Here is a 25,631-nt window from a genome sequence, read left to right as displayed (position 1 = left end):
GGCGCATATTTGATTCGATAGCCAAGCACAGTCCCGGGAAGATAAATATCTAACACTGTCCTTTGAACGATCGATTATTTTCAAAAACTGATCGTTTGACACATAACTACATCCATGAAAATCGAGATTTTGGACAGCAGAAATATCTCCAGCAAGCCGAAAAAATCTTTTGTTTGTAAATTTAACCCATTCAAGACGATCATGTACGGGCACATAATCAAAAATCTTTATCCACACTTCATCAGGCAAGCTGCTCACAATATCCATTATGAAATCTTTACAAGTGAAAAGTGGTCACAAGTCCAAAGTGAAAACTATTATCTGGAAAAAAAGGGTGATGCAGTAAAAATAAATTGGAATGTATAAATTAACCACTGTTCTACAGAGTGTAATAAGCACAGTCATTATATGCACAATAATGGTAATCCAGGAACTAAATCCAGAGCTGTAATCCGCAATATGATGGCAGCAATTTATTTGCAGCTGTAGAAAGAAAACGGTAATATAATATAAATGATACAATATGCATTTAGCTACAAGGACGGTGTCAAATACGTCAACAGTTCGAGACATAATCAACAGGAGAAAATAACAGCAAAAATGAACATAATGGAAATTGATATTACTGCACAGTGGAAACATTTGAAACCAAAATTTATCATGTACAATGGTAAACCTAGATATAATCCCTATATGTGGTGAAACCAATGTGGACATGGTTCTTTGATTCAACGCCAATGTGTGAGCTTCATTTGGCCGATGATTTTATAAAATTGGAAGTGTTTTACCCGAATTCAGACACCAACTTTCTTCCTTCAACTCCGCTATAATGTCATTTGAGTATAAAATCTATTAACAAAATGACAAATGAATGCATAATAATGCACGATTCTTATCCTTTCAGACACAGGCCTAACACTGCACTATTCGCAACTGCAATATCTGATATTGTGTACAGTGGTTAAGGGTCAACAGTTTTATTGACTACCAAAGCAGTAACAAACATTACAATGGGAAACAATATCAAGCAAAAATTTGTTGACTTTGATTTTCCACTTGAATAAGGCTAATCTTGGTATGCTGATTCCCAAAATGCCGCTGGTTTTCTTCAATCACGTCAAGTGTTTGCTCTACGGCATATGCCTAAAATATACAAATTTTCACGAATTTAGCCATACTACTTTTCCATACCATATAAAAATTCACACTTATACCATATAATAAGTAATAGCCTATAGCCAATGGGTTAATTGAATTATTAGGAAAAAAAGGTACTGGTATCGATCCAGGCCGATGCTTTCACCCATTTTTGGTTAAAGGATGCAATCATCCGAAGATATTTCAGATACATATTTGATGCAAACTGCAGGATATGGCAAGCAAAATAAACATTACATTTACTATCAGATATAGTCCCAATGCCCTATTCAGATTAACCAGTGTAACTTGAAACTCCTACAAGCTCGACTATTTGGATCAAGATGAAGACCTTAAGAGATAGCAGGCCAAATGATGAAGATTTTGAAATCGAAGATGATTCAGAACGTAGAGTAGTCCACCTGACATAGGCTTTGGGACTTGAGAGAGGTACTTGCGAATTGTGGAAAGACTAGCTGGCAAGAGAGCGAAGATGTCTCACTTTCGATCATGAGATGATCATAGGGCTACCTTTGGTGAATTTGTGTATTTCCGTGATACTGGCATAGGCATGACACTGTTACCATGGGATGCGGAGGAGATAGGAATCCCGATTTACAACTCAAGTGAATGACAAGTGTCTATTGGTAGCTCAAAAAGGATCCTAAGGTGTGAAATTCTCTTAGGTGCAGATACAATTGTACACTTACTTAGTCGTCGTCAATAATACAGAAACATTGAGAAAGGCACAGAAACATTGAATTGTTGAAACAAGCACGATTGGGAGTGGATCATCTGTGTACAAGCTACAATATCTAAATAATTTCCCAGAAAACATTGGCATAGTCAGCGATGGGCAAGGAGAAAGCACCCCCCAATATCTGAAGATGATGACGGTAAGATACCAGTGTAGATTTGAGCTTACATATGTTAGCTGACTATTGCTCGAGTATCAAACAAGACAACCCACAGAATTGCGTCAATTTGGACCCTGACACACGCGCTTTGCGCGTCGCGCAGAAGAAATATCATCAGTTTAAATCAACCAAATAAAGCAGTACAAATGTTTATTTGGAGTCCATTGATTTACTTTCGACTGCTTGTTTTTAAAAATGTTTTACACAATAAACACAAATATTAGAAGTAGTGCTATTATATGGGTTGTGAGACAATGTGATGGATGCCTACCCCAAAAACTTGACGTGATAGAGGAAAACGAAAGTCATTTTTGAATTTAGCGCCAAAAAGTTAATCGGAATCAATTGTCTGATCAAAGTCTCCAAAAATCGTGTTGACCAGTGTTATTATTGATATGGATGGTCCATGGACATATGAGCATGCGATATTATAGCGTGCGACACTTCGGCATGCGACAATTGGGTATGCAACACATGAGCATGTTGGTTAAATTACGGGTTAGGGGTGGGATAGGGTTGGATTGGGATATATATAGGGGTTAATTTCAGGGCTATGTCTCGGGTTAGGGTTAGTTTTGGGGTTATAAAGTGACGCATGCTAATTGCTAAAGTGTCCCATGCTCAACTTTCGTTTTCCATTGTGTTGCATGCTCATATGTCGGGCAACCAATATGGATATTACACGACCATCGGGAATCGAATAAAAATTCACAATGTGTAGATGACAGTGTATCATATTCTGTGACGTCTATAGTGCATAAAATTTGTATTCAACTACTCTTCCCATTTGATCCTTCTCAAATTCTGAACCATCCCCTGCAATCGATATGGTCGGAAGTTATCTGTATAAGCATTGATCCGATCACTATCGACAAAACAACAGAGGAATAATGAAACAAAGTAAAGTTTTAAGATAAATTTAGCGAGATTTGCGTAAGAACAAAATTATGAACCCAAATGTGATGGTAACTCTATTTATCTGCACCCGAGGCATATTTAGAAGTCAAAAGGGTTGTATATGGCAACAGATGTAAATGACCTTCCTTGCCAACATTGACATACTGGATATTGGCTGAGATGATAAGCATTGCACCTTCCACGACAACACCACACTGCTACGATACTTCGTTTTACAAATATTCTGGTATCTTGCCATGACCTTTGTCACCTTCGCGAACACTTTTTGACATTTCGTATGTCCCATACATAACAGATGGCAGGTTGCAACGGCAGGTACCAGAAATGACTGGATCCACGCTGGAGACTGATGAAAATGTGGTAACAAATTACCACTATAAAACTATTATCTGAAAATGAAGGGCGATACAGATGATAACTAAAAAACTGTTCATTTGTATGAATTGCAACAAAGAGGATCATTTTTAGGTTTGTGCGATTGAGTGTGTAATAAGCCTAGTCATATGTACAATAACGGCAACCCATGAACTAAATCCAGTACTGTAATCCAAAAATTTATTCGAGGAACAAAAGCAGTGTGGACAGAATACAACATGATGGCAGTAACTTATTTGCAGGTATGGTAGTGAAAATGCCAATATATTATACCATATTCATCTGATACCAAGCACGGTGCTGAATATGTCAATAGTGTGAGGTGAAAGCTGACATGACATTCAAGTATGTAAATCAAAAAACGGAAAGTCAAATGTACGCTAAGGCTACGGAAGCCGTCCTCAAGACAGCAATATGAACAACCGCAATAGCTGATATTGTATACAGTTATTATTACCTTAGGGTCGACAGAATTCAAATTTTCTACTAATGCAGGAATAAATATTGTCATGGAGGTAAACACGACCATCAGGAATTCAATTCAAATCGACAACGTGGATGACATGGTACCATGTTTTGTGATATCAGGAGGGGTGTAGATATTTCTATCGAACAACCTACTTTACTTTGGATCCTTCTTAAATTCCGAACTACCTACGGTATGTCATACAATTGACATGGTGGGAAGTTAGCTCGCATGACCGAGGTCCTGAGCATCATGGATAAGTTGAAAGAGGCACCGGTAAATGAATTCAGTTTTATATTCATTTCAAAGTTCAGATGAAAACTGAAAAAAACAAAATTCTAAACAGAAATATGACGTCAAGTTATGGGACCATCCACAGTCACGGTGTCTTTGCAAAGTCAAAAGGGCTGCATGTGGCAACAGTTGAGAACGAGCGTCCCTGCCAACTTTGACACACTGGATGTTGGCTGATACGATCATCACTACATGACAATATCACCCTGTTACCGTATTTCAATGCAAAAATAGCCCGGTATGTTGCAATGACATTTTTCACAACCGCTGTATCCCCATTTTCACATTCGATATGGCACATACAAAACAGATCGCAGGTTGCAAAGACCGGTCCCAGAAACGAACCGATCCACACTGGTGACAATTCGCACTCTGAATAAAAAGTGAATCTTCGAAGATTGCTACTCATGTGCAAATCAGTAAATTTCGATACACCTTCCAAGTCATTATGGGCGAGTCGTAGATGAATGAGATGGCGTAACGAAGCAAAACACTCTGAAAAATCACAGGCAACATCAGTCTCAAAGTGACCAAGGTCCAATGATGATATCTTTGTGCATTTGGATAGGATCTTTGCAAGCCCATCTACATCGTCCAAAATAAATCCATGTAGAGATAGACAACAAAGTTTGCCCAGAATCCCAATCGGTTCCAAATCACTGACAGCAACGTATTTTCGGGCATCCATGCTACAGTTCATTTCAAACTTTTCCAAATCCGGGAAATTTTTCACCAATTTCGACAAAAATATCGAATATCTGCAACTTTCATCGGCGTCTCTCGTCTCAGCTGTAAAATTAATTACGTCCTGCTCTGGATCCGGCTCACATTGTACAGGAAGATGGAGCGAAAAAGACAAACCCTTCAAATGTTTCATATCCATAATCGCTAATAGAAGCATGTTAGCATGCAAATCCAGTCCACACACATTAAGCTCAACAAGGTTTGTAAAAGTTGGTAATTTCTTGCATATACGAGGGAATGCTTCGGCGATACCAAAATAATACCGGTAAATAGATCGTCTGCCCAAGTTTAGATGTCTCAGTTTTGGGGTCCGGGAGTTTAACAAATCTGCCTCAGCATAATCTGAATCATCAGTATCTTCGTCCCGCGACAAAATATACTCCAGCTCATGTAGCGCAATAGGAAGGTATTCTTCTTTACAATAACATGATGCGAGCAAGTTCTCATGTCTCATCTGCATAGGAAGGCAGAGTACCCGCGATTCATCTAAGCAACCAACCGACAGAGAACTAACATCTCTATGTAAAGCAACGGCAATCAGTATATGATTTTGATAAGTTTCATCACAAGCTCCCCTCGTCACTATTTGGATGGAGTCTCGATCAATCGCAGGATATGCCTCAATCATAATATCTTTAAAATCATCGAGAGGTATATAGTTCGGCGTTTGGACTGATACGCAGTGCGGTTTTGAATGACAGCATGTAATAAAAAAATTACTAAACACCGTTATGGTTTCGCAACTATAGGGAGTTTCGGGATCGTGAAGCAATTCCACATGCAAGACTCGAAGTGACAATCTGCGTTTTGACTGCAACCGACAAAAATCTGTCATGACCAGTTCCGTAGTGGATAGAGCCAATCTCTTTAAGGAGCATGTGGCATCAAGTAGACCATGTAATGTTTCGCTACTTAAGAAACACCCCAATATATCCAGTGTAACAAGATTTTTCAATCTCGGCAAGGTGGTGCAGATTTGATTCGACAACCAAGTACAGTCCCGAAATGACAAAAATCTCACACTGTCCCTCGAACGATTGATTATTTTCAAAATCTGATCGCTCGATACATAACTACATCCGTGAAAATCGAGATCTTGGACTGCAGATATGTCCCAAGCAAGGTGAAAAAACCTTTTGCTCGTAAATTTGACATATTCAAAACGGTCATGCAGTGGAAGGTATTCGAGAATCTTCAACCACATTTCATCTGGCAAGCTGCTCACAATATCCATTATTGAATCTTCTCAAACGAAAAGCTTCACCTCGACACTATCATCTGAAAATAGAAGGGTGATACAATTGAAATGATACATTGAGCACCGCTTATTTGAATTAGGATAACAAGGTCAGACCTTTAGAGAAGGCTAGTTCGATGGTGTGCAGTCCAAACATGAAATCCAAAGCTATGCTCCAAATCAACATGTACAAATTCATGAGCATAGTCATTCAAAAACCCAATACATACAACTAAGCGTGTTTTGGACTAATACATTTTTACAATCATCTTGATTTCGTACTAAGGCTAGCCAGAATCGAATACTTGAGTGAATCGAGTACTAGGGTTTGAGTCGAGTCGAGTAATCTAGCTTCACTCATTGTGACGTTACAGCAGTACGAAAGATGTGGAAAGTTTAAATATGAACCTCTCATGCTACCGTAAAGTATACACGGTTCAGTACCTTAATACTAATTAGACACCACATGAAGGCAATTTATACCTTTCTAATACATGTTAAACGTTTGGGATGCTGCTGTGACACAAATAATTGAGATTTCAAACATTCAGCATTAGAAATTACTATCAACTTTACATTCATTGCTAAAGTAACACATTATAGCAGGGATAGTGGAATTTTAGTACTCGAAATGAAATCATGCTACCCGACTAGATTGCATCCGTATTATTACTTGATTCAGATTCGAGTATTCAAATCCTAGTGCCCAGCCTTGCGCCTTTGCTCAAGGTGAAAATTGGTACCGTAATCTAGGTTATGAATCTGGAATATTACATTGGAGGAAAAAATATTATCAATAGCAGTTAGCAGCCAAACAATCAACATACCCTTACAGAAATATCACCTACGACACCAGCTTTGCTGAGATGCAATGATTCGATAGCTCATAAAGATTACACAATAACTGGTACAAATTTACCAAATGAAGATACAGAAGCCCGTTGGCCATAGTTTCCTGTGTCACTACATATAGGCCTACATAGGGAGTAGGGAGGTCAAACACGGGCATTGTCGACTAGTGGGCTAGGATTAGAAAGCCAACTTTACAGTACCGGCAGCTCTGCATACTACAGAACCATAGGCCTATCAGGGTTCATGATTATTAGAGCTTACCTGCTTCACTCTCACTTCGGCATTGGTCGAAACAATCCGTGATTAGCAAATGCCACAGACTAAACAAGAAGAAATTTATCCTTCACACACGTACCCAACTTCCACTAACAAATTATACTGAAGAAAAATATCAATTGATATCACAATGTCAACAATTGAGATTAAAGAAAACGAGATATCACAATGCTAATCCATGATTCATGAATAAAGAAACCACTCATAGTGTAGGCAATTAATTATGGCTACCGTGTATTATATTGAGGACATATATGCCCTTTTCAAGCTAACTCAATTCAGTGTAATGCATAAGCCATGATTCAGATAAGAAAATTTTATCTTATCATTGAATTGGTGTTTGGGTGACACAATATTGGATAATTCGTGCATGATTCAATCTATAGCGCAGTACTACATTTGTGGAGAGAATAAATTTCCATCACTCAGTCAAATGCGTTGTCAAGATCAGATTTCTACAAATTTCAAAATGCTTCATGACAAAATAACTTATACCAGTACAGAGACAAATGTCCTAATTTGAAACTGTGGAATTTGGATATAACTCTCCAGTAGAAACTGCTCATGACTCAGGTACACACAAATGACTTCAGCACGTGGATATTGTACTGAGATAGCATCTTAACAGGGTCCACCGATGCTCAAATTCAAACATGATTATTCTGGTTCCAGATAGTTCAGATAAGATAGAAGACAGTAATTTGCAGGAATCCATGTCAAGACAATACTGTGCTTCGTATTTTGCACGATAAAGTAATGAAATCACACATAGGCAATATGGTGCTATATTAGCGTAAGAACCTTGTACAGCAATTAGGCTGGGAGACGGGAGATGAGAATTTATGAACTTTTTGTTAGCTTTCGATGCCAAATTTTTCCACATTGCATTGAATGAGAGTTAATACCGTGAATAATCAGCCAGTGCAACACATAAAAACTGCTCTTTAGGTCTTGAATATTCAAAAGGATCACGATTTGAAGAAACTGTTTTCAAATATTTTGAGATTGCGGATATCGATTTGCAATAGGAGTTTTGACGATACTGCAAGGAACTGTCAAGTGGAATAACGATAAATCAAACCAAATACATATGAAACTGGCAAGATGTTAAATATGCGGAAAGACACAGAAACCACAGTTGCAAATAACAGCAAAAATCAACATAACCATCTACATGTATGGAACTGAATGTGGAAATGAATACAATCGCTCAGTGTAAACATAAACACCCATTCATTTACTGCCAATGCAGTAATGAACATATTACAGACATGGAAGTGACACGGCAACCATGAATTAGATGAAAATGGAACAAATGGATCACAGCGGATTCATATTCGGTGGATTTTTGGATCGGTGTTAAAATTTGGATGAAACTACCGTACTTATCCTATTTTGATCCTTTTCAAATCGTACACCATCACATACAATTGCCATGCTCGGTAGCTGCTAGACCACATTAGAATAGTTCTGAGCACTATCGATGAAACGACAGAAATAACGAAACGTAAGAAAAGTATTGATGCAAGGAACATGATGATACATAACTACATCCGCCACAATCAAGATCTTGGACTGCAGATATGTCTCCCGCAGGGGAAAACGAATGAAGCTATATCAGTAAACTCAAAAAAATCGACACCACCCACTCACATCCACCCACCCAAGCGCAGTCCCGGAAAGATAAATATCTCACACTGTATTTTGAACGATTGAGTATTTCCAAAAGCATGTCATTGGACACATAGCTACATTCTTGAATATCAAGATTTCGGGCAGCAGAGACATCTCCAGCTAGCTCAAAAAATCTTTTGTTTGTATGTTTCACCCATTCAAGACGGTCATATACCGGGAGATAATCAAGAATCTTTATCCACAGTTGATCAGGCAAGCTGCTCACAATATCCATTGTGAAATCTTTACAGTTGAAAAAGTGGAAACAAGTTCAAACTACAAAACTATTATCTAAAAATGAAGAGCGATACAGTATGCGGGAATAAATTAATGACATGGATGTTAACACGACCATCAGGAATCCAATTAAAATTCACAAAGCGGATTACATCGGTTCGGTACATGTTCGGTGATATCAGGAGGGGTGTGGATTTATCTATCGAACAACCTACTTTACTTTGGATCCTTCTTACATTACGAACTATGTCATAAAATTAACATGGTGGGAAGTTAGCCAGCATGACCAAGGCTCTGAGCATCACGGATAAGTTGAAAGAGGTACCGGTACATGAAATCAATTTTATATTCGTTTCGAAGTTCAGATGAAAACTGAAAAAACAAAACTCTAAACAGAAATATGACGCCAAGTTATGGCACCATTCACAGTCATGGTGTTTTTACGAAGTCAAAAGGGCTGCATGTGGCAACAGTTGAGAACGAACGGGCCTGCCAACTTTGACAGACTGGATATTGGCTGAAAGGATCATCACTGCATGACAACACCACATTGTTACGATATTTTGATTCACAAAGCTTCCGGTACTTTGCAATCATCTTTTTCACAGCCGCATTCACATTTTTACATTCGATATGGCACATACAGAACCGATCGCAAGTTGCAACAACCGGTCCCAGAAATGACTCGATCCACGCTGCTGACAATGTCGACTTTGAATACAGAGTGAATCTTTGAAGATTGCTACTCATTTGCAAATTGTGAAATTTCGATACACCCTCCAAGTCATCATGGGCAAGTCGTAGATAAATGAGATGGCGTAACGAAGCAAAACACTCTGAAAAATCGTGGGCAACATCAGTCTCAAAGTGACCAAGGTCCAATGATGATATCTTCGTGCTTTTGGATAGGATCTTTGCAAGCCGATTCACATCGTCCAAAATAAATCTGTGTAGAGATAGATGGTGAAGTTGGTCCAGCATCCCAATTGGTTCCAATTCACTGACAGAAACGAATTTTCGGGCATCGTTGCTACAATTCATTTCAAACTTTTCCAAATCAGGGAAATTTTTCACCAATTTCGACAAAAATATTGAATATCTGCAACTTTCTTCATCGGCGTCTATTGTCCCAGCTTTATAATTCCACACATCCTGCCCTGGACCCAGCTCACATTGTTTAGGAAGATGGAGCGAAAAAGACAAACCCTTCAAATGTTTCATATCCATAATTGCTAATAGAAGCATGTTAGCATGCAAATCCAACCCACATACATTGAGCTCAACAAGGTTTGTGAAAGTTGGTAATTTCTTGCATATACGAGGGGATGCATCGGTGACACCAAAATTTAAAACAGACCGTCTGCCGAAGTTTAGATGTCTCAGTTTTGGGATCACGCAATTTAACAAAACTGCCTCAGCAGAATCTGGATTATCAGCATATTCTTCCCGCGGGAAAAGATGCCAGGGTGCAGATGCGAGCAATTTCTCAAGTCTTATCTGCATAGGAAGGCAGAGTACATGCGATTCATCAAAGCAACCAACCGACAGAGAACTAACATCTCTATGTAAAGCAACGGCAATCAGTATCTGATTTTGATAAGTTTCATCACAAGCTTCCCTCATCACTGTTTCGATGAAGTCTCGATCAATCGCAGAATTTGCCTCAATCATAATATCTTCAAAATCGTTGAGAGGTAAATACTTCATCGTTTGGAATGAAACGCAGTGTGGTGTTGAATGACAGCATGTATTAATAAAATTAATCGACACCGTTTTGGTTTCGCTACTATAGAGAGTTTCGAGATCGTGATCGGGATCGAAAAGCAATTCCACATGCAAGACTCGAAGTGACAATCTGCGTTTTGACTGCAAGAGACAAAAATCTGTCATGACCTGTTCCGTAATGGATAGAGCCAGTCTTTTTAAGGAGCATGTGGCACCAAGTAGACTGTGTAATGTTTCGCTACTCAAGAAACACCCCAATATATCCAGTGTAACAAGATTTTCCAATCTCGGCATGGTGGTGCAGATTTGATTCGAGAACCAAGCGCAGTCCCGAAGAGACAAAAATCTCACACTGTCTTGTGACTTATTGATTGTTTTCAAAAAGTGATCATTCGATACATAACTACATCCGTGAAAATCGAGATCTTGGACTGCAGGCACATCTCCAGCAAGGTGAAAAAACCTTTTGTTCGTAAGTTTGACCCATTCAAAACGGTCATGAAGTGGAAGGTATTCGAGAATCTTCAACCACATTTCATCTGGCAAGCTACTCACAACATCCATTATTGACACTATCATCTGAAAATAGAAGAGGGATACCATTGGAATGATACATCGAGCACCACTTACTTGAATTGGTGGAAAAGGGAGATTTTTAGAGAAGGATAGTTCGATGGTGTGCAGTCCAAGCATGAAATCCAAAGCTATAATCCAAATCAACATACACAAGTAAGTTCTTGGACATAGTCATTCAAAAACCCAAATTATACAATCAATCGTATTTTGGACTAATACTTTTTTACAAACATCTCGACTTGGGCTAACCAGAATCGAATACTTGAGTGAATCGAGTACTAGGCCTTTGAGTGGCGTCGGGTAATCTAGCTTCACTCATTGTGACGTTACCACAGTACAAAGGAAATGGAAAGTTTAAATATGAACTTTTTATGCTACCGCAAAGAATATACGCTTCAGGACTGTAACACTAATTTGACACCACATGGAGGTAACTTATAGCTTTGTAACACATGTTCAACGTTTGGTATTCTGCTGTGACCCAAAAAATTAAGATTTGTAAACGTCAAACATTAGAAATTACTATCAATACTTTATTTTCGTTGATGAAGTAACACATTATGGCATGGATAGTGAAATTTCAGTACTCGAAAAAAATCATCTTTCGCTATCCGACTATATCGCATCCACATCATTACTTGATTCAGATTCGAGTATTCAAATCCTTGTCTGTTGACCATAGTGTCCTGTGTCACTACATATACATGGGAAGTAGGGAGGTCAAACACAGGCATAGTCGACTAGTGGCCCAGCTTTATACAGCTAACTTTACAGTACAGGCGGCTCTGCAGACTACAGAACCATTGGCTTATCAGGGTTCACAATTATTATAGCTTACCTGCTTCACTCTCACTTTGGCATTGGTCGTAACAATCCGTAATTAGCAAGTGCCATAGACTTGGCCAGAAAAAAGTTGTCCTTCAGATACGTACCCAACTTCCACTAACAAATTACACTAAAGAAAAATAACAACTGATATCACAATGTCAACAATTAAACCTTAAAGAAAACCAGATATCACAATGCTTATCCATGATTCATGAATAAAGAAACCACCCTAAGTGTAGGCAAATAATTATGGCTACCGTGTATTATATTGTGGACATATATACCCTTTCAAAGCTAACTCAATTCAATGTAATGCATAAGCCATGATACAGGTAAGAGAATTTTATCTTCTCTTGAATTGGTGTTCGCCTGACACAAAATTGGAGAATTCGTTCATGCTTCAATCTATAGCGCAGTATTACATCTGTGGAGAGAATATATTTCAATCAATCAGTCAGATGCGTTGTCAAGATGAGATTTTTACAAATTGCAAAATGCTCCATGACAAAATAACTTGAACAAGTACAGAGACACATTTCCTTAATTGAAACTATGGACATTGGATATAACTTTCAATTAGAAAAGTCCCACGACCCTGGTACACACAAATGACTTCAGCAAACGAATATTGTACTGAGATAGCTTGGCCGACTAAGAAAATGAATGTTAACAGGGTCCTCTGTTGCTTAAATTTAAACATGATCATTCTGGTTCCAGATAGTTCAGATAGGATAAAAGACAGTAATTTGCAGAAATCGATGTCAAGATAATGCTGTGCTTCGCATTTGGCATGATGAAGTCACAAAATTACACCAAGGCAATATGGTGCTAAATTATCGTAAGTAACTTGCACAGCAATTAGGCTGGGAGACAGAAGATGACAATTTATGAACTTTTTGCGAGCTTACGATGCCAAATTTTTCCACATTGCATTGATGAGAGTTGATACCGTGAATAATCAGCCCATGCAATACATAAAAACTGCTATTTTGGTCTTGAACATTCAAAAGGATCACGATTTGAAGAAACTGTTTTCAAATATTTTGAGATTGCGAATATCGATTTGTTATAGGAGCTTCGACGATACTGCAAGGATCTTTCAAAGTGGAATAATGATAAATCATACCAAACACATATGAAACTTGCAAGATGTTGAATATGCGGAAGGAAACAGAAACCACAGTTGCAAATAACAGCAAAAATCAAAATACCCATCCACATGTATGGAACTGAATGTGGAAATCAATACAATCGCACAGTGTAAACATCAACACCAATTCATTTACTGCCAATGCAGTAATTAACATATTACAGACATGGAAGTGACAAGGCAACCATGAATTAGATGAAAATTTAACAAATGGATCACAGTGGATCATATTCGGTGGATTTTCGGATCGGTGTAAAAATTTGGATGAAACTACTGTACTCATCATATTTGGATCCTTTTCAAATCGTACACCATCGCATACAATTGACATGCCCGGTAGCTAGCCCATATTAGAATAGTTCTGAGCACTATCGATGAAACGAAAGAAATAATGAAATGTAACGAAAAGTATTGATGCAAACAACATGATGATACATAACCACATCCGCGACAATCAAAATCTTGGACTGCAGATATGTCTCCAGCACGGGGAAAAACCAATTGATGCTATATCAGTAAACTCAAAAAAATTGCCCACTCCCACCCATTCATTTCCACTTCCATTCATATTTGTCGGCTGGCTACAGCCCGCCATTAAATTCATGTTTTTTTTACAATGTCAAAAGGGCTGTATAGGGCAACATGCGATAACGAGCGGCCATGCCAACTTTGGCACACTGGATGTTGGCTAATACTATTATCACTGCATGACAATATCACCTTGCTACGGTATTTCGAATCACAAATGCTCTGGTATTTTGCAATCAGCTTTCTAACAGCTGAATCCACATTCTTACATTCGATATGGCACATACAGAACAGATTGCAGGTTGCAACAACCGGTCCAAGAAAGGACTCGATCCACGCCGCTGACAAAGTGGACTTTGAATACAAAGTGAATCTTTGAAGATTTCTGCCCACATGCAAATTTTTGAATTTTGATACTGACTCCAAATCATCATGGGCAAGTCGTAGATAACCGAGATTGCGCAACGAAGCAAAACACTTTGAAAATTCACAGGCAACATCAGTCTCAAAGTGACCGAGATCCAATGATGCTATGTTCGTGCATTTGGAGAAGATGTCTGCAAGCTGATCTACATCGTTCAAAGGAAATCTATGTAGGGAGAGATAACGAAGTTTGTTCAACATGCCAATCGCTTCCAAATCGCTAACAGTAGAGTATTTTCGGGCATTCACGCAATACCTCATTTCCAGCTTTTCCAAATTTGGGAAACATTTCACCAATTTCCACAAAAATACCGAATAACTGTAATTTGCATCTGAGTCTCTTGTCTCAGTTGTCGTAATATTCAATACATTTTGATTTGGATCCTGCTTACATTGTAAAGGAAGATGGAGGGAAAAAGACAAACCGATTAAATGTTTCAAGTCCATAATCGATAACAGGAGCATGTTGGCATCCAAGTCCAGTCCACACACGTTCAGCTCAACAAGGTTTGTGAAAGATGGTAATTTCTTATATAAACCCTTGAATTCATAAATTAAAAGAGCGCGACTGTTGCTTAAGTCTAGATGTGTCACTTTCCGAATGCTGTGATTCAGAAAAACTGCCTCAGGTAAAGCTAGCTCATCATAATGTTCGTCCCGCAAGTAAGGAGGAGAGCCATCTTGATTTAAAGGAAGAGCAACTAGTGTGTCAGTTTGGTATTGTTGATCATAAGCATCCCTCACCACGCTTTGTGTGAACACTTTGCATATCTTGAGATTCCCCTCCCAGGACATATCTTTCAACTCTTGTAGATCAAACTGCTTGTGCGTTTGAAATGAAACGCGGTGTGGATTAGAATGACAGCATGTCCTGATAAAATCCCTCAACGCCGTTCTGGTTTGGATACTACAGAGTTTTCCTGGATCGTGAAGCAATTCCACATGCAAGACTAGAAGTGACAATCCGCATTTTGACTGCAGCCGACAAAAATCCGTCATGACCAGTTCCGTAGTGGATAGAGCCAATCTTTTCATGGAGCATGTGGCACCAAGTAGACTGTGTAATGTTTCGCTATTCAAGAAACACCCCAATATGTCCAGTGTAACAAGATTTTTCAATCTCGGCATGGTGGTGCAGATTTGATTCGAGAGCCAAGCGCAGTCCCGGAAGGACAAAAATCTCACACTGTCCTTCGAACGATTGATTATTTTCAAAAACTGATCGTTCGATACATAACTACATCCGTGAAAATCGAGATCTTGGACTGCCGATATGTCTCCCGCAAGGTGAAAAAACCTTTTGTTTGTAAATTTGACCCATTCAAAACGGTCATGCAGTGAAAGGTATTCGAGAATCTTCAACCACATTTCATCTGGCAAGCTGCTCACAACATCCATTATTGAATCTTACCACACGAAAAGCTTCAACTCGACACTATCATCTGAAAATAGAAGGGTGATACAATTGAAATGATAAACGAGCAACGCTTATTTGAATTAGGAAAATAAGGTCAGATTTTTAGAGAAGAATAGTTCGATGGTTTGCAGTCCAAACATGAAATCCAAAGCTATGCTCCAAATCAATATGTACAAATTCAGAAGCATAGTCCTTCAAAAACCCAATTTATACAACTAAGCATGTTTTGGACTAATACATTTTTACAATCATCTTGATTTCGTACTGAGGCTAGCCAGAATCGAATACTTGAGTGAATCGAGTACTACAGTTAGAGTCGAGTAATCTAGCTTCACTCATTGTGACGATACAGAAGTACGAAAGACGGGGACGGTTTAAATAAGAAGCACTCATGCTACCGTGAAGTATACACGGTTCAGTACCGTAATACTAATTAGACACCACATGGAGGCAATTTATACCTTTCCAATACATGTTAAACGTTTGGTATGCTACTGTGACACAAATAATTGAGATTTCAAACATTCAGCATTAGAAATTACTATCAACTTTACATTCATTGCTAAAGTAACACATTATAGCAGGGATAGTGGAAGTTCAGTATTCGAAATAAAATCATGCTACCCGAATACATTGCATCCGTATTATTACTTGATTAAGATTCGAGTATTCAAATCTTTGTGCCCAGCCTTGCGCCTTTGCTCAAGGTGATCATTGGTACCGTAATCTAGGTTATGAATCTGGGATATTACAATGGAGGTAAAAATAACATCAATAGCCGTTAGTAGCCAAATAATCAACATACCCTTACAGAAATATCACCTACGACCCCAGCTTTGAGGATATGCAATGACTAAATAGCTCATAAAGATTACACAAGAACTGGGCCTATGTATGGAGTAGGAAGGTCTAACACGGGCATTGTCGACTAGTGGGCTAGGATTAGAAAGCTAACTTTACAGCACCGGCAGCTCTGCAGCCTACAGAACCATAGGCCTATCAGAGTTCATGATTATTAGAGCTTACCTGCTTCACTGTCACTTTGGCACAGGTTGAAGCAGTCCTTGATTAGCAAATGGCACACACTTGGCAAGAAGAAAGTTGTCCTTCAGATACGTACCCAACTTCAACTAACAAATTACACTAAAGAAAAATAACAACTAATATCACAATGTCAACAATCAAGATTAAAGAAAACCAGATATTACAATGCTAATCCAAGATTCATGAATAAAGAAACCACTCTTAGTGTAGGCAATTAATTATGGCTACCTTGTATTATATTCTGGACATATATGCCCTTTTCAAGATAACTCAATTCAATGTAATGCATATGCCATGGTACAGGTAAGATAATTTTACAACAACTGTCTGTGCATTAAATTGGTGTTCGAATGACATAATATTGGAGAATTCGTGCATGATTTAATCTATAGCGCGGTATTACATTTGAGGAGAGAATAAATTTCCATGACTCAGTCAGATGCGTTTTCAAGATGAGATCTCTACAAATTGCACAATGCTCCATGACAAATTAACTTATACCAGTACAGAGATACATTTTCTTAATTGAAACTATGGACATTGGATATAACTCTCATTTAGAAAAGTCTCACGACCATGGTACACACAAATGACTTCAGGAAACGGATATTGTACTGAGATAGCTTGACCGACTAAGGAAATGAATGATAACAGGGTCCACCATTGCACAAATTTAAACATGATCACTCTGGTTCCAGATAGTTCAGATAGGATAGAAGACAGTAATTTGCAGGAATCGATGTCAAGATAATGCTGTGCTTCGCATTTGGCATGATGAAGTCACAAAATTACACCAAGGCAATATGGTGCTAAATTATCGTAAGTAACTTGCACAGCAATTAGGCTGGGAGACAGAAGATGACAATTTTTGAACTTTTTGCGAGCTTACGATGCCAAATTTTTCCACATTGCATTGAATGAGAGTTAATACCGTGAATAATCAGCCCATGCAATACATAAAAACTGCTATTTTGGTCTTGAACATTCAAAAGGATCACGATTTGAAGAAACTGTTTTCAAATATTTTGAGATTGCGAATATCGATTAGTTATAGGAGCTTCGACGATACTGCAAGGATCTGTCAAAGTGGAATAATGATAAATCATACCAAACACATATGAAACTGGCAAGATGTTGAATATGCGGAAGGAAACAGAAACCACAGTTGCAAATAACAGCAAAAATCAACATACCCATCCACATGTATGGAACTGAATGTGGAAATCAATACAATCGCACAGTGTAAACATCATCACCGATTCATTTACTGCCAATGCAGTAATAAACATATTACAGACATGGAAGTGACAAGGCAACCATGAATTAGATGAAAATTTAACAAATGGATCACAGCGGATCATATTCGGTGGATTTTCGGATCGGTGTAAAAATTTGGATGAAACTACTGTACTCATCATATTTGGATCCTTTTCAAATCGTACACCATCGCATACAATTGACATGCCCGGTAGCTAGCCCATATTAGAATAGTTCTAAGCACTATCGATGAAACGAAAGAAATAATGAAATGTAACGAAAAGCATTAATGCAAACAACATGATGATACATAACCACATCCGCGACAATCAAGATTTGGACTGCAGATATGTCTCCAGCACGGGGAAAAACCAATTGATGCTATATCAGTAAACTCAAAAAAATTGCCCACTCCCACCCATTCATTTCCACTTCCATTCATATTTGTCGGCTGGCTACAGCATGCCATTTTTTACAATGTCAAAAGGGCTGTATAGGGCAACATGCGATAACGAGCGGCCATGCCAACTTTGGCACACTGGATGTTGGCTAATACTATTATCACTGCATGACAATATCACCTTGCTACGGTATTTCGAATCACAAATGTTCCGGTATTTTGCAATCAGCATTCTAACATCTGCATCCACATTCTTACATTCGATATGGCACATACAGAACAGATTGCAGGTTGCAACAACCGGTCCAAGAAATGTCTCGATCCACGCCGCTGACAAAGTGGACTTTGAATACAAAGTGAATCTTTGAAGATTTCTGCCCACATGCAAATTTTTGAATTTTGATACTGACTCCAAATCATCATGGGCAAGTCGTAGATAAACGAGATTGCGCAACGAAGCAAAACACTTTGAAAATTCACAGGCAACATCAGTCTCAAAGTGACCGAGATCCAATGATGCTATATTCGTGCATTTGGAGAAGATGTCTGCAAGCTGATCTACATCGTTCAAAGGAAATCTATGTAGGGAGAGATAACGAAGTTTGTTCAACATGCCAATCGCTTCCAAATCGCTAACAGTAGAGTATTTTCGGGCATTCACGCAATACCTCATTTCCAGCTTTTCCAAATTTGGGAAACATTTCACCAATTTCCACAAAAATACCGAATAACTGTAACTTGCATCTGAGTCTCTTGTCTCAGTTGTCGTAATATTCAATACATTTTGATTTGGATCCTGCTTACATTGTAAAGGAAGATGGAGGGAAAAAGACAAACCGATTAAATGTTTCAAGTCCATAATCGATAACAGGAGCATGTTGGCATCCAAGTCCAGTCCACACACGTTCAGCTCAACAAGGTTTGTGAAAGATGGTAATTTCTTATATAAACCCTTGAATTCATAAATTAAAAGAGCGCGACTGTTGCTTAAGTCTAGATGTGTCACTTTCCGAATGCTGTGATTCAGAAAAACTGCCTCAGGTAAAGCTAGCTCATCATAATGTTCGTCCCGCAAGTAAGGAGGAGAGCCATCTTGATTTAAAGGAAGAGCAACTAGTGTGTCAGTTTGGTATTGTTGATCATAAGCATCCCTCACCACGCTTTGTGTGAACACTTTGCATATCTTGAGATTCCCCTCCCAGGACATATCTTTCAACTCTTGTAGATCAAACTGCTTGTGCGTTTGAAATGAAACGCGGTGTGGATTAGAATGACAGCATGTCCTGATAAAATCCCTCAACGCCGTTCTGGTTTGGATACTACAGAGTTTTCCTGGATCGTGAAGCAATTCCACATGCAAGACTAGAAGTGACAATCCGCATTTTGACTGCAGCCGACAAAAATCCGTCATGACCAGTTCCGTAGTGGATAGAGCCAATCTTTTCATGGAGCATGTGGCACCAAGTAGACTGTGTAATGTTTCGCTATTCAAGAAACACCCCAATATGTCCAGTGTAACAAGATTTTTCAATCTCGGCATGGTGGTGCAGATTTGATTCGAGAGCCAAGCGCAGTCCCGGAAGGACAAAAATCTCACACTGTCCTTCGAACGATTGATTATTTTCAAAAACTGATCGTTCGATACATAACTACATCCGTGAAAATCGAGATCTTGGACTGCTGATATGTCTCCCGCAAGGTGAAAAAACCTTTTGTTTGTAAATTTGACCCATTCAAAACGGTCATGCAGTGGAAGGTATTCGAGAATCTTCAACCACATTTCATATGGCAAGCTGCTCACAATATCCATTATTGAATCTTCTCAAACGGAAAACTTCAACTCGACACTATCATCTGAAAATAGAAGGGTGATACAATTGAAATGATACATCGAGCACCGCTTGTTTAAATTAGGAAAACAAGGTAAGATTTTAGAGAAGGCTAGTTCGACGGTGTGCTCTCTGTTGTGTTCCTCTTAAACTATTTCTTGATCATACCGAAGAAGGCTAAACCGATGCAGCACAATTCACAACCACGTTTATTCACGACCGAACCTTAACAGAACTACGACACACCAAATACTAACGACGGTAGGAACACAGGAAGACAATCAACGAGCACGAGTCATTATCGACAAACGCAAAGTAATTCCACAACACCTCCCTTCTAACATGAGAGTTATTACAAATCAAGAATAACTCTCGGTTTACGAGTTCGTTTGGAACGTCTCGGGTTATGAGGTCCATATTCCGGTAATTCATGGACTTCCGGAGAGGCATGACGCATTGCCACGATATTGTTTCTCGGAGGGCTTACTACCCTTTGATAATTAAAAGCAGGTACATCAGGTGTGATGCCAGGCTCGCTGTCTTCTTCAATTCCATACCTTGGTCGAAGTTGATCAATGTGTCTTCTCCACGTAGGACCACGCGGATGAACCATAACATTGACACTGCGAGAACCAAATACCTTGGTAACTGTCGCAGGTACCCATTTGGGCTTTTTATTCTTCTTCGGCCCATAATACAGAGCATAACAAGGTGTGCCAACCGTGAATCGATTGACTGAAGCCTTTACTTGCTTCTCAACTTCTCTCACTTGCTTGCCTTGAGCTGCATGAGCTGGAGATGGCAGTAGCGTGTCAATCATCGTACGAATTTGTCTGCTATTGAGAAGCTGACTCGGAGATAACCCACTTGCAAGCGGCGTTCTCCTGTACAACATGAGGAATTCCTGTAATGCGGCCTTGGCCGGCAAACTTGATTTGCGTAGTGCGCGTTTGAATGAGTCAACCAGCTTTTCTGCGGCGCCATTCGTAGATGGGTGATACGGTGCACCCGAAAGGTGGATAATTCCTCTTTTTTTACACCATTTCTGAAACTCTTCAGACTTGAACGTACTTGCATCGTCAGACACAATGGTAAACGGATATCCAAAATGTGCAAAGTCCTGTTCTAGTAATCCGATAGTTTCCTTGCTTGAAACGGAATTGGTCGGGTGGATGCAAGGATATTTAGAATACGAGTCCGTCAATACGAGCCAATTGGTTCCCATGAATTCGATTGCATGGTCGACATGAACTCTCATCCACGGCTTCTCAGGTAACATCCAAGGATGGATACTCGCCTTCTTAGGAGCGTTCTGATTTTCACAGCATGAGACACATCTGTGACACATGTCCACAATATCATTGTCCATTCGCGGCCAATACACAGCACTACGAGCAAGTTGCTTCATACGTTGCATTCCAAAATGTCCCAAATGAAGAATATCCAACACCTTTCTTTGCAGACTCGAGGGAATTACGATTCTCGCTCCTGAAAACAAACATCCGTTTTCAACAGATAAACATGTGGATATCTTACAGAAATCTTCTAACGAATATCCTTGATCTTTGGTGCTGGCAACATTTTCTGGCCAGCCCACTCTGGTGTATCTCATCACAGCAGAAATGACAGGATCTTTGCTGGATTCTTTTGCCAATATACCAGGATCAGAAGGATTAATCTGTTGGCTCACAGTACGTACTGTGCTAACAATGTTCATATTTTCCTCTTCCTCCCCTTTGTCAAATACGGAGTCATGACTGAACGGAAGTCGACTCAATGCATCAGCATTACCGTGTTGCTTTGTATTACGATATTCAATATCATAATCGTATTGGTTCAAAGTCAGTCCCCATCTTGCCAGACGATTTGCTGCGAGGGCCGGTATCGCTTTGCTTGGTCCAAACAATGCCAGTAGAGGTTTATGGTCAGTAACCAATATAAACTTTCTTCCATATAAGTATTGATGATACTTCTGGAGAGCAAAAATGATAGCCAAAGCATCTTTGTGAATCTGACTATACTTTCGTTGAGTTTCCGTCAACGTTTTCGACATGTAGGAAATCGGCTTCTCAGAACCATCTTCAGAACGGTGAAAAAGTAAGCAACCAATTCCTACTTCCGAAGCGTCACATGATAATCCTAACTTCTTTGTTGGATCAAAGTGAACTAGGAGCAAATCTGCACATAGCATTTTCTTCAATTCTTCGAATGAATCTTGCTCATCTTTACCCCAAAACCACGGGATTCCCTTTCTTGTAAGACGGTGTAACGGTTCCGTCACCGCGGACAGATTGGGTAAAAATTTACTGTAGAATTGTACTTGGCCCAGAAATGATTTGAGACCAGAAACGTTAGATGGAGCAGGCATTTTCAACACTGCCTCCACTTTCGAACCTTTGGAAATACCGGCACTTGATAATTTGTGACCTAGGTATTCGACTGACGGTTGTGCGAATGTGCACTTTTCTCTTCGGCATCGGAGACCTTTATCTTGAAGTCTCTTCAATAACGCACGGAGATTATTAATGTGACCAAAATGTCATCCAGGTAAACAGCTACACCTTTCAAGTCGGCAGTCAGCTGATTCATGAATTCAGTGAAATAACCTGGTGCTGAAGAAATTCCAAACGGTAATCTCATTTGCAGCAAGACACCACGATGCGTGCTGAGAGCAAGTCTCTTTTGACTCTCTTCAGTCAATTGAACTTGGTTATAGGCATCAGCCAAGTCAATCTTCGTAAAACCATAACCCCCGCCCAATTTCTGCATGAGCTCTTCCGCGAGTGGAATCGGTTGTCTATGCGTTTCAAGTTGCGAATCAACTGTAACAGAATAATCGCCGCACACACGAATCTTTCCCGATTTACTACCAGGAAGCGATCGTTTACGAATTGGAACAACAGGCGTACCATAATCATTAAAATCGACCGGTTGCCGCACACATTTGGCTATCCCTACATCATACGCTTGGGATAACTCATCACGGATAGCAACGGTACTGGGCGATATTTACAGAAAATAGGTTTCGCATCATTTTTAAATTGAATGTCTAACTTAACATCCTTTAAACAACCCAATTCAGATTTGAAAAGTTCTGGGAATTCGTTACTGATATCCTCACAGCGTTTGGCCAATTCCGAAAAATCAACATTGGAAAGCGATTTTACAACACTGTTACCGTATAGCAGAGCATCGATTGAAATTCCCAACTTCAATATTCCACTACGGCCTATCAAGTTCAAATTCGGTATATCGGTAACTATAAATGAGAAATCGGATATTTCTGACCGATCGTTCACATCTGTCAGTGAAACATTCTTAGGTGTGAATGTACCTAGAGTGTTCAGTTTATGCAAGGATGCAGATTCGAACTCAGTTACTCAGCATTCACCATAGCAGGTCTTCCCAGAGCGATCCATCTGTCTTTGGACACGAAATTTTCTCTCGCGCCAGTATCCAACTCAAATGATTGGATGTCTTTATTGATATGCACGTCGATTTCGATTTCTGGATACGACCGTGTGTGTTTAACACTTCTAACGCGACGGTTCTTACGAACGCCTTTCTCCGTCAACCTATCTTTCTTTTTGATACGACATGCTGGTTGAATGTGACCTCTTTTGTCGCAGTAATGACAGACAGCATCTACATATTTGCATTCATCAGGAGAGTGTCCGCACTTGTCACATCGGAAACGCGCCTTTTCAGAGAGGTTTCTTCCTTCCCCTTCATATCCAGCAACCCGACTCTTGGAGTTCTGGGCGTCTCCTTTACTTTTCTTTGTATAAGAAGACTTTACCACGTTAGTTTGAAGCGGGTCTTCGGATTTTGAACCATAAACGGTTTCTTTTGCTACTTTGGCGGCATCTTCCGTATCAGTTGCTGTTTTGACAACAGTCTCGAAGTTCAAAGAATCGCTTTTCAGTTTAAATACAGCCTATAGAACAGCTTCATTTCCCACCGAACACATAAATCGCGTGGACATCGCTTCGTCCAACGGATTTTTAATTGAAGAAAAGTCACATGTGATCGCGTCTTGCCTGATACGAGCAGCTAATTCTGGTATGGTTTCACCAGGTTTGCGCTTCATATCACTCCAAAATTTGTAGCGTTCTCTAACCACAAATTGCTTCGGATCATAGTGGTCTTTCAAAAAAGAGTTAATTTCTTCCATGGAAAGATCATTGATCTTCTTAGGATCGGCCTGCTGCGCAGCTATGTTCTGCAACATCTTGTAGACCACTGCGCGTTGATTCGTTAAGAATACATGGGCCACTTCATCATTCGGCACAGAGTGTGCGCTCACGAATGTACAGAAGCGTTCCCAATAGTCAGTCCAGAGTTCTGTTGTTGAGTCAAATGGCGCAAATGGCTGAACTGACACATTGCTGACCGACGCAGTGGAGACCGCCTGAGAAGATATTTGACGCAGTGTCTCCATCCATGCTTTCATCTGCTGTTCGTTATGTGCCTTCTGTTCGTCCAACTCTTTACGCTGCTGTTCTAATTATTCCCGCTGCTGTTCTAATTGTTGCTTAAGAACCTTAACAACTTCTTCAGACATGTTGGGTGTGGTAGTCACGCACTCGAAGATATGTAGGTCTCACGAATAAAACTTAGTCGTACTGCAACCTCTTCTCGGAGATGTTGAAATAGCTCAGATCCTATATATATCACAGGATCCCATCCTCGTCGCCAGAAACGTTCTGTTGTGTTCCTCTTAAAATATTTCTTGATCATACCGAAGAAGGCTAAACCGATGCAGCACAATTCAAAACCACGTTTATTCACGACCAAACCTTAACAGAACTACGACACACGAAATACTAACGACGGTAGGAACACAGGAAGACAATCAACGAGCACGAGTCATTATCGACAAACGCAAAGTAATTCCACAACACTGTCCAAACATGAACTCCGAAGCTATGCTCCAAATCAACATGTACAAATTCATGAGCATAGCCATTCAAAAACCCAATTTATACAACTAAGTGTGTTTGGACTAATACATTTTTACAATCATCTTGATTTCGTAAAAAGGCTAGCCAGAATCGAATACTTGAGTGAATCGAGTACTAGGGTTTGAGTCGAGTCAAGTAATCTAGCTTCACTCATTGTGACGTTACAGCAGTACGAGATATGTGGAAAGTTTAAATTTGAACCTCTCATGCTACCGTAAAGTATACATGGTTCAGTACCGTAATACTAATTAGACACCACATGAAGGCAATTTATACCTTTATTAATACATGTTAAACGTTTGGTATGCTGCTGTGACACAAATAATTGAGATTTCAAACATTCTGCATTAGAAATTACTATCA

The 25,631-nt window shown here is 39.4% G+C and overlaps 2 protein-coding genes across 5 annotated transcripts in view; both read right to left on the bottom strand.

Annotated features, from left to right (window-relative positions):
* Positions 1 to 317: 317 nt before the first annotated feature.
* LOC145435142 (uncharacterized) overlaps positions 318 to 25,631 on the bottom strand; it is a 126,086-nt gene continuing 100,772 nt past the window's right edge. For all 3 annotated transcript variants that reach the window (XM_080312429.1, XM_080312427.1, XM_080312428.1), the window contains one exon: positions 318 to 11,431. The gene's annotated coding sequence lies outside the window, so the exon portion shown is untranslated. The remainder of the gene's footprint in view (positions 11,432 to 25,631) is intronic.
* Positions 12,384 to 25,631, bottom strand: part of LOC145435139 (uncharacterized) — a 29,114-nt gene continuing 15,866 nt past the window's right edge. For both annotated transcript variants that reach the window (XM_080312423.1, XM_080312422.1), the window contains exon 2: positions 12,384 to 20,329. In XM_080312423.1, the coding sequence (XP_080168549.1) occupies positions 18,531 to 20,285 (1,755 nt within the window). In that variant the 5' untranslated portion in view covers positions 20,286 to 20,329 and the 3' untranslated portion in view covers positions 12,384 to 18,530. The remainder of the gene's footprint in view (positions 20,330 to 25,631) is intronic.

Source organism: Botryllus schlosseri, chromosome 3, assembly GCF_051294905.1.
Source record: "Botryllus schlosseri isolate E-star chromosome 3, Bs_hap1, whole genome shotgun sequence".
Taxonomy (NCBI): domain Eukaryota; kingdom Metazoa; phylum Chordata; class Ascidiacea; order Stolidobranchia; family Styelidae; genus Botryllus; species Botryllus schlosseri.
The sequence above is the reverse complement of the archived record's forward strand: the minus strand, read 5'-3'. Positions and strand labels throughout refer to the sequence as shown.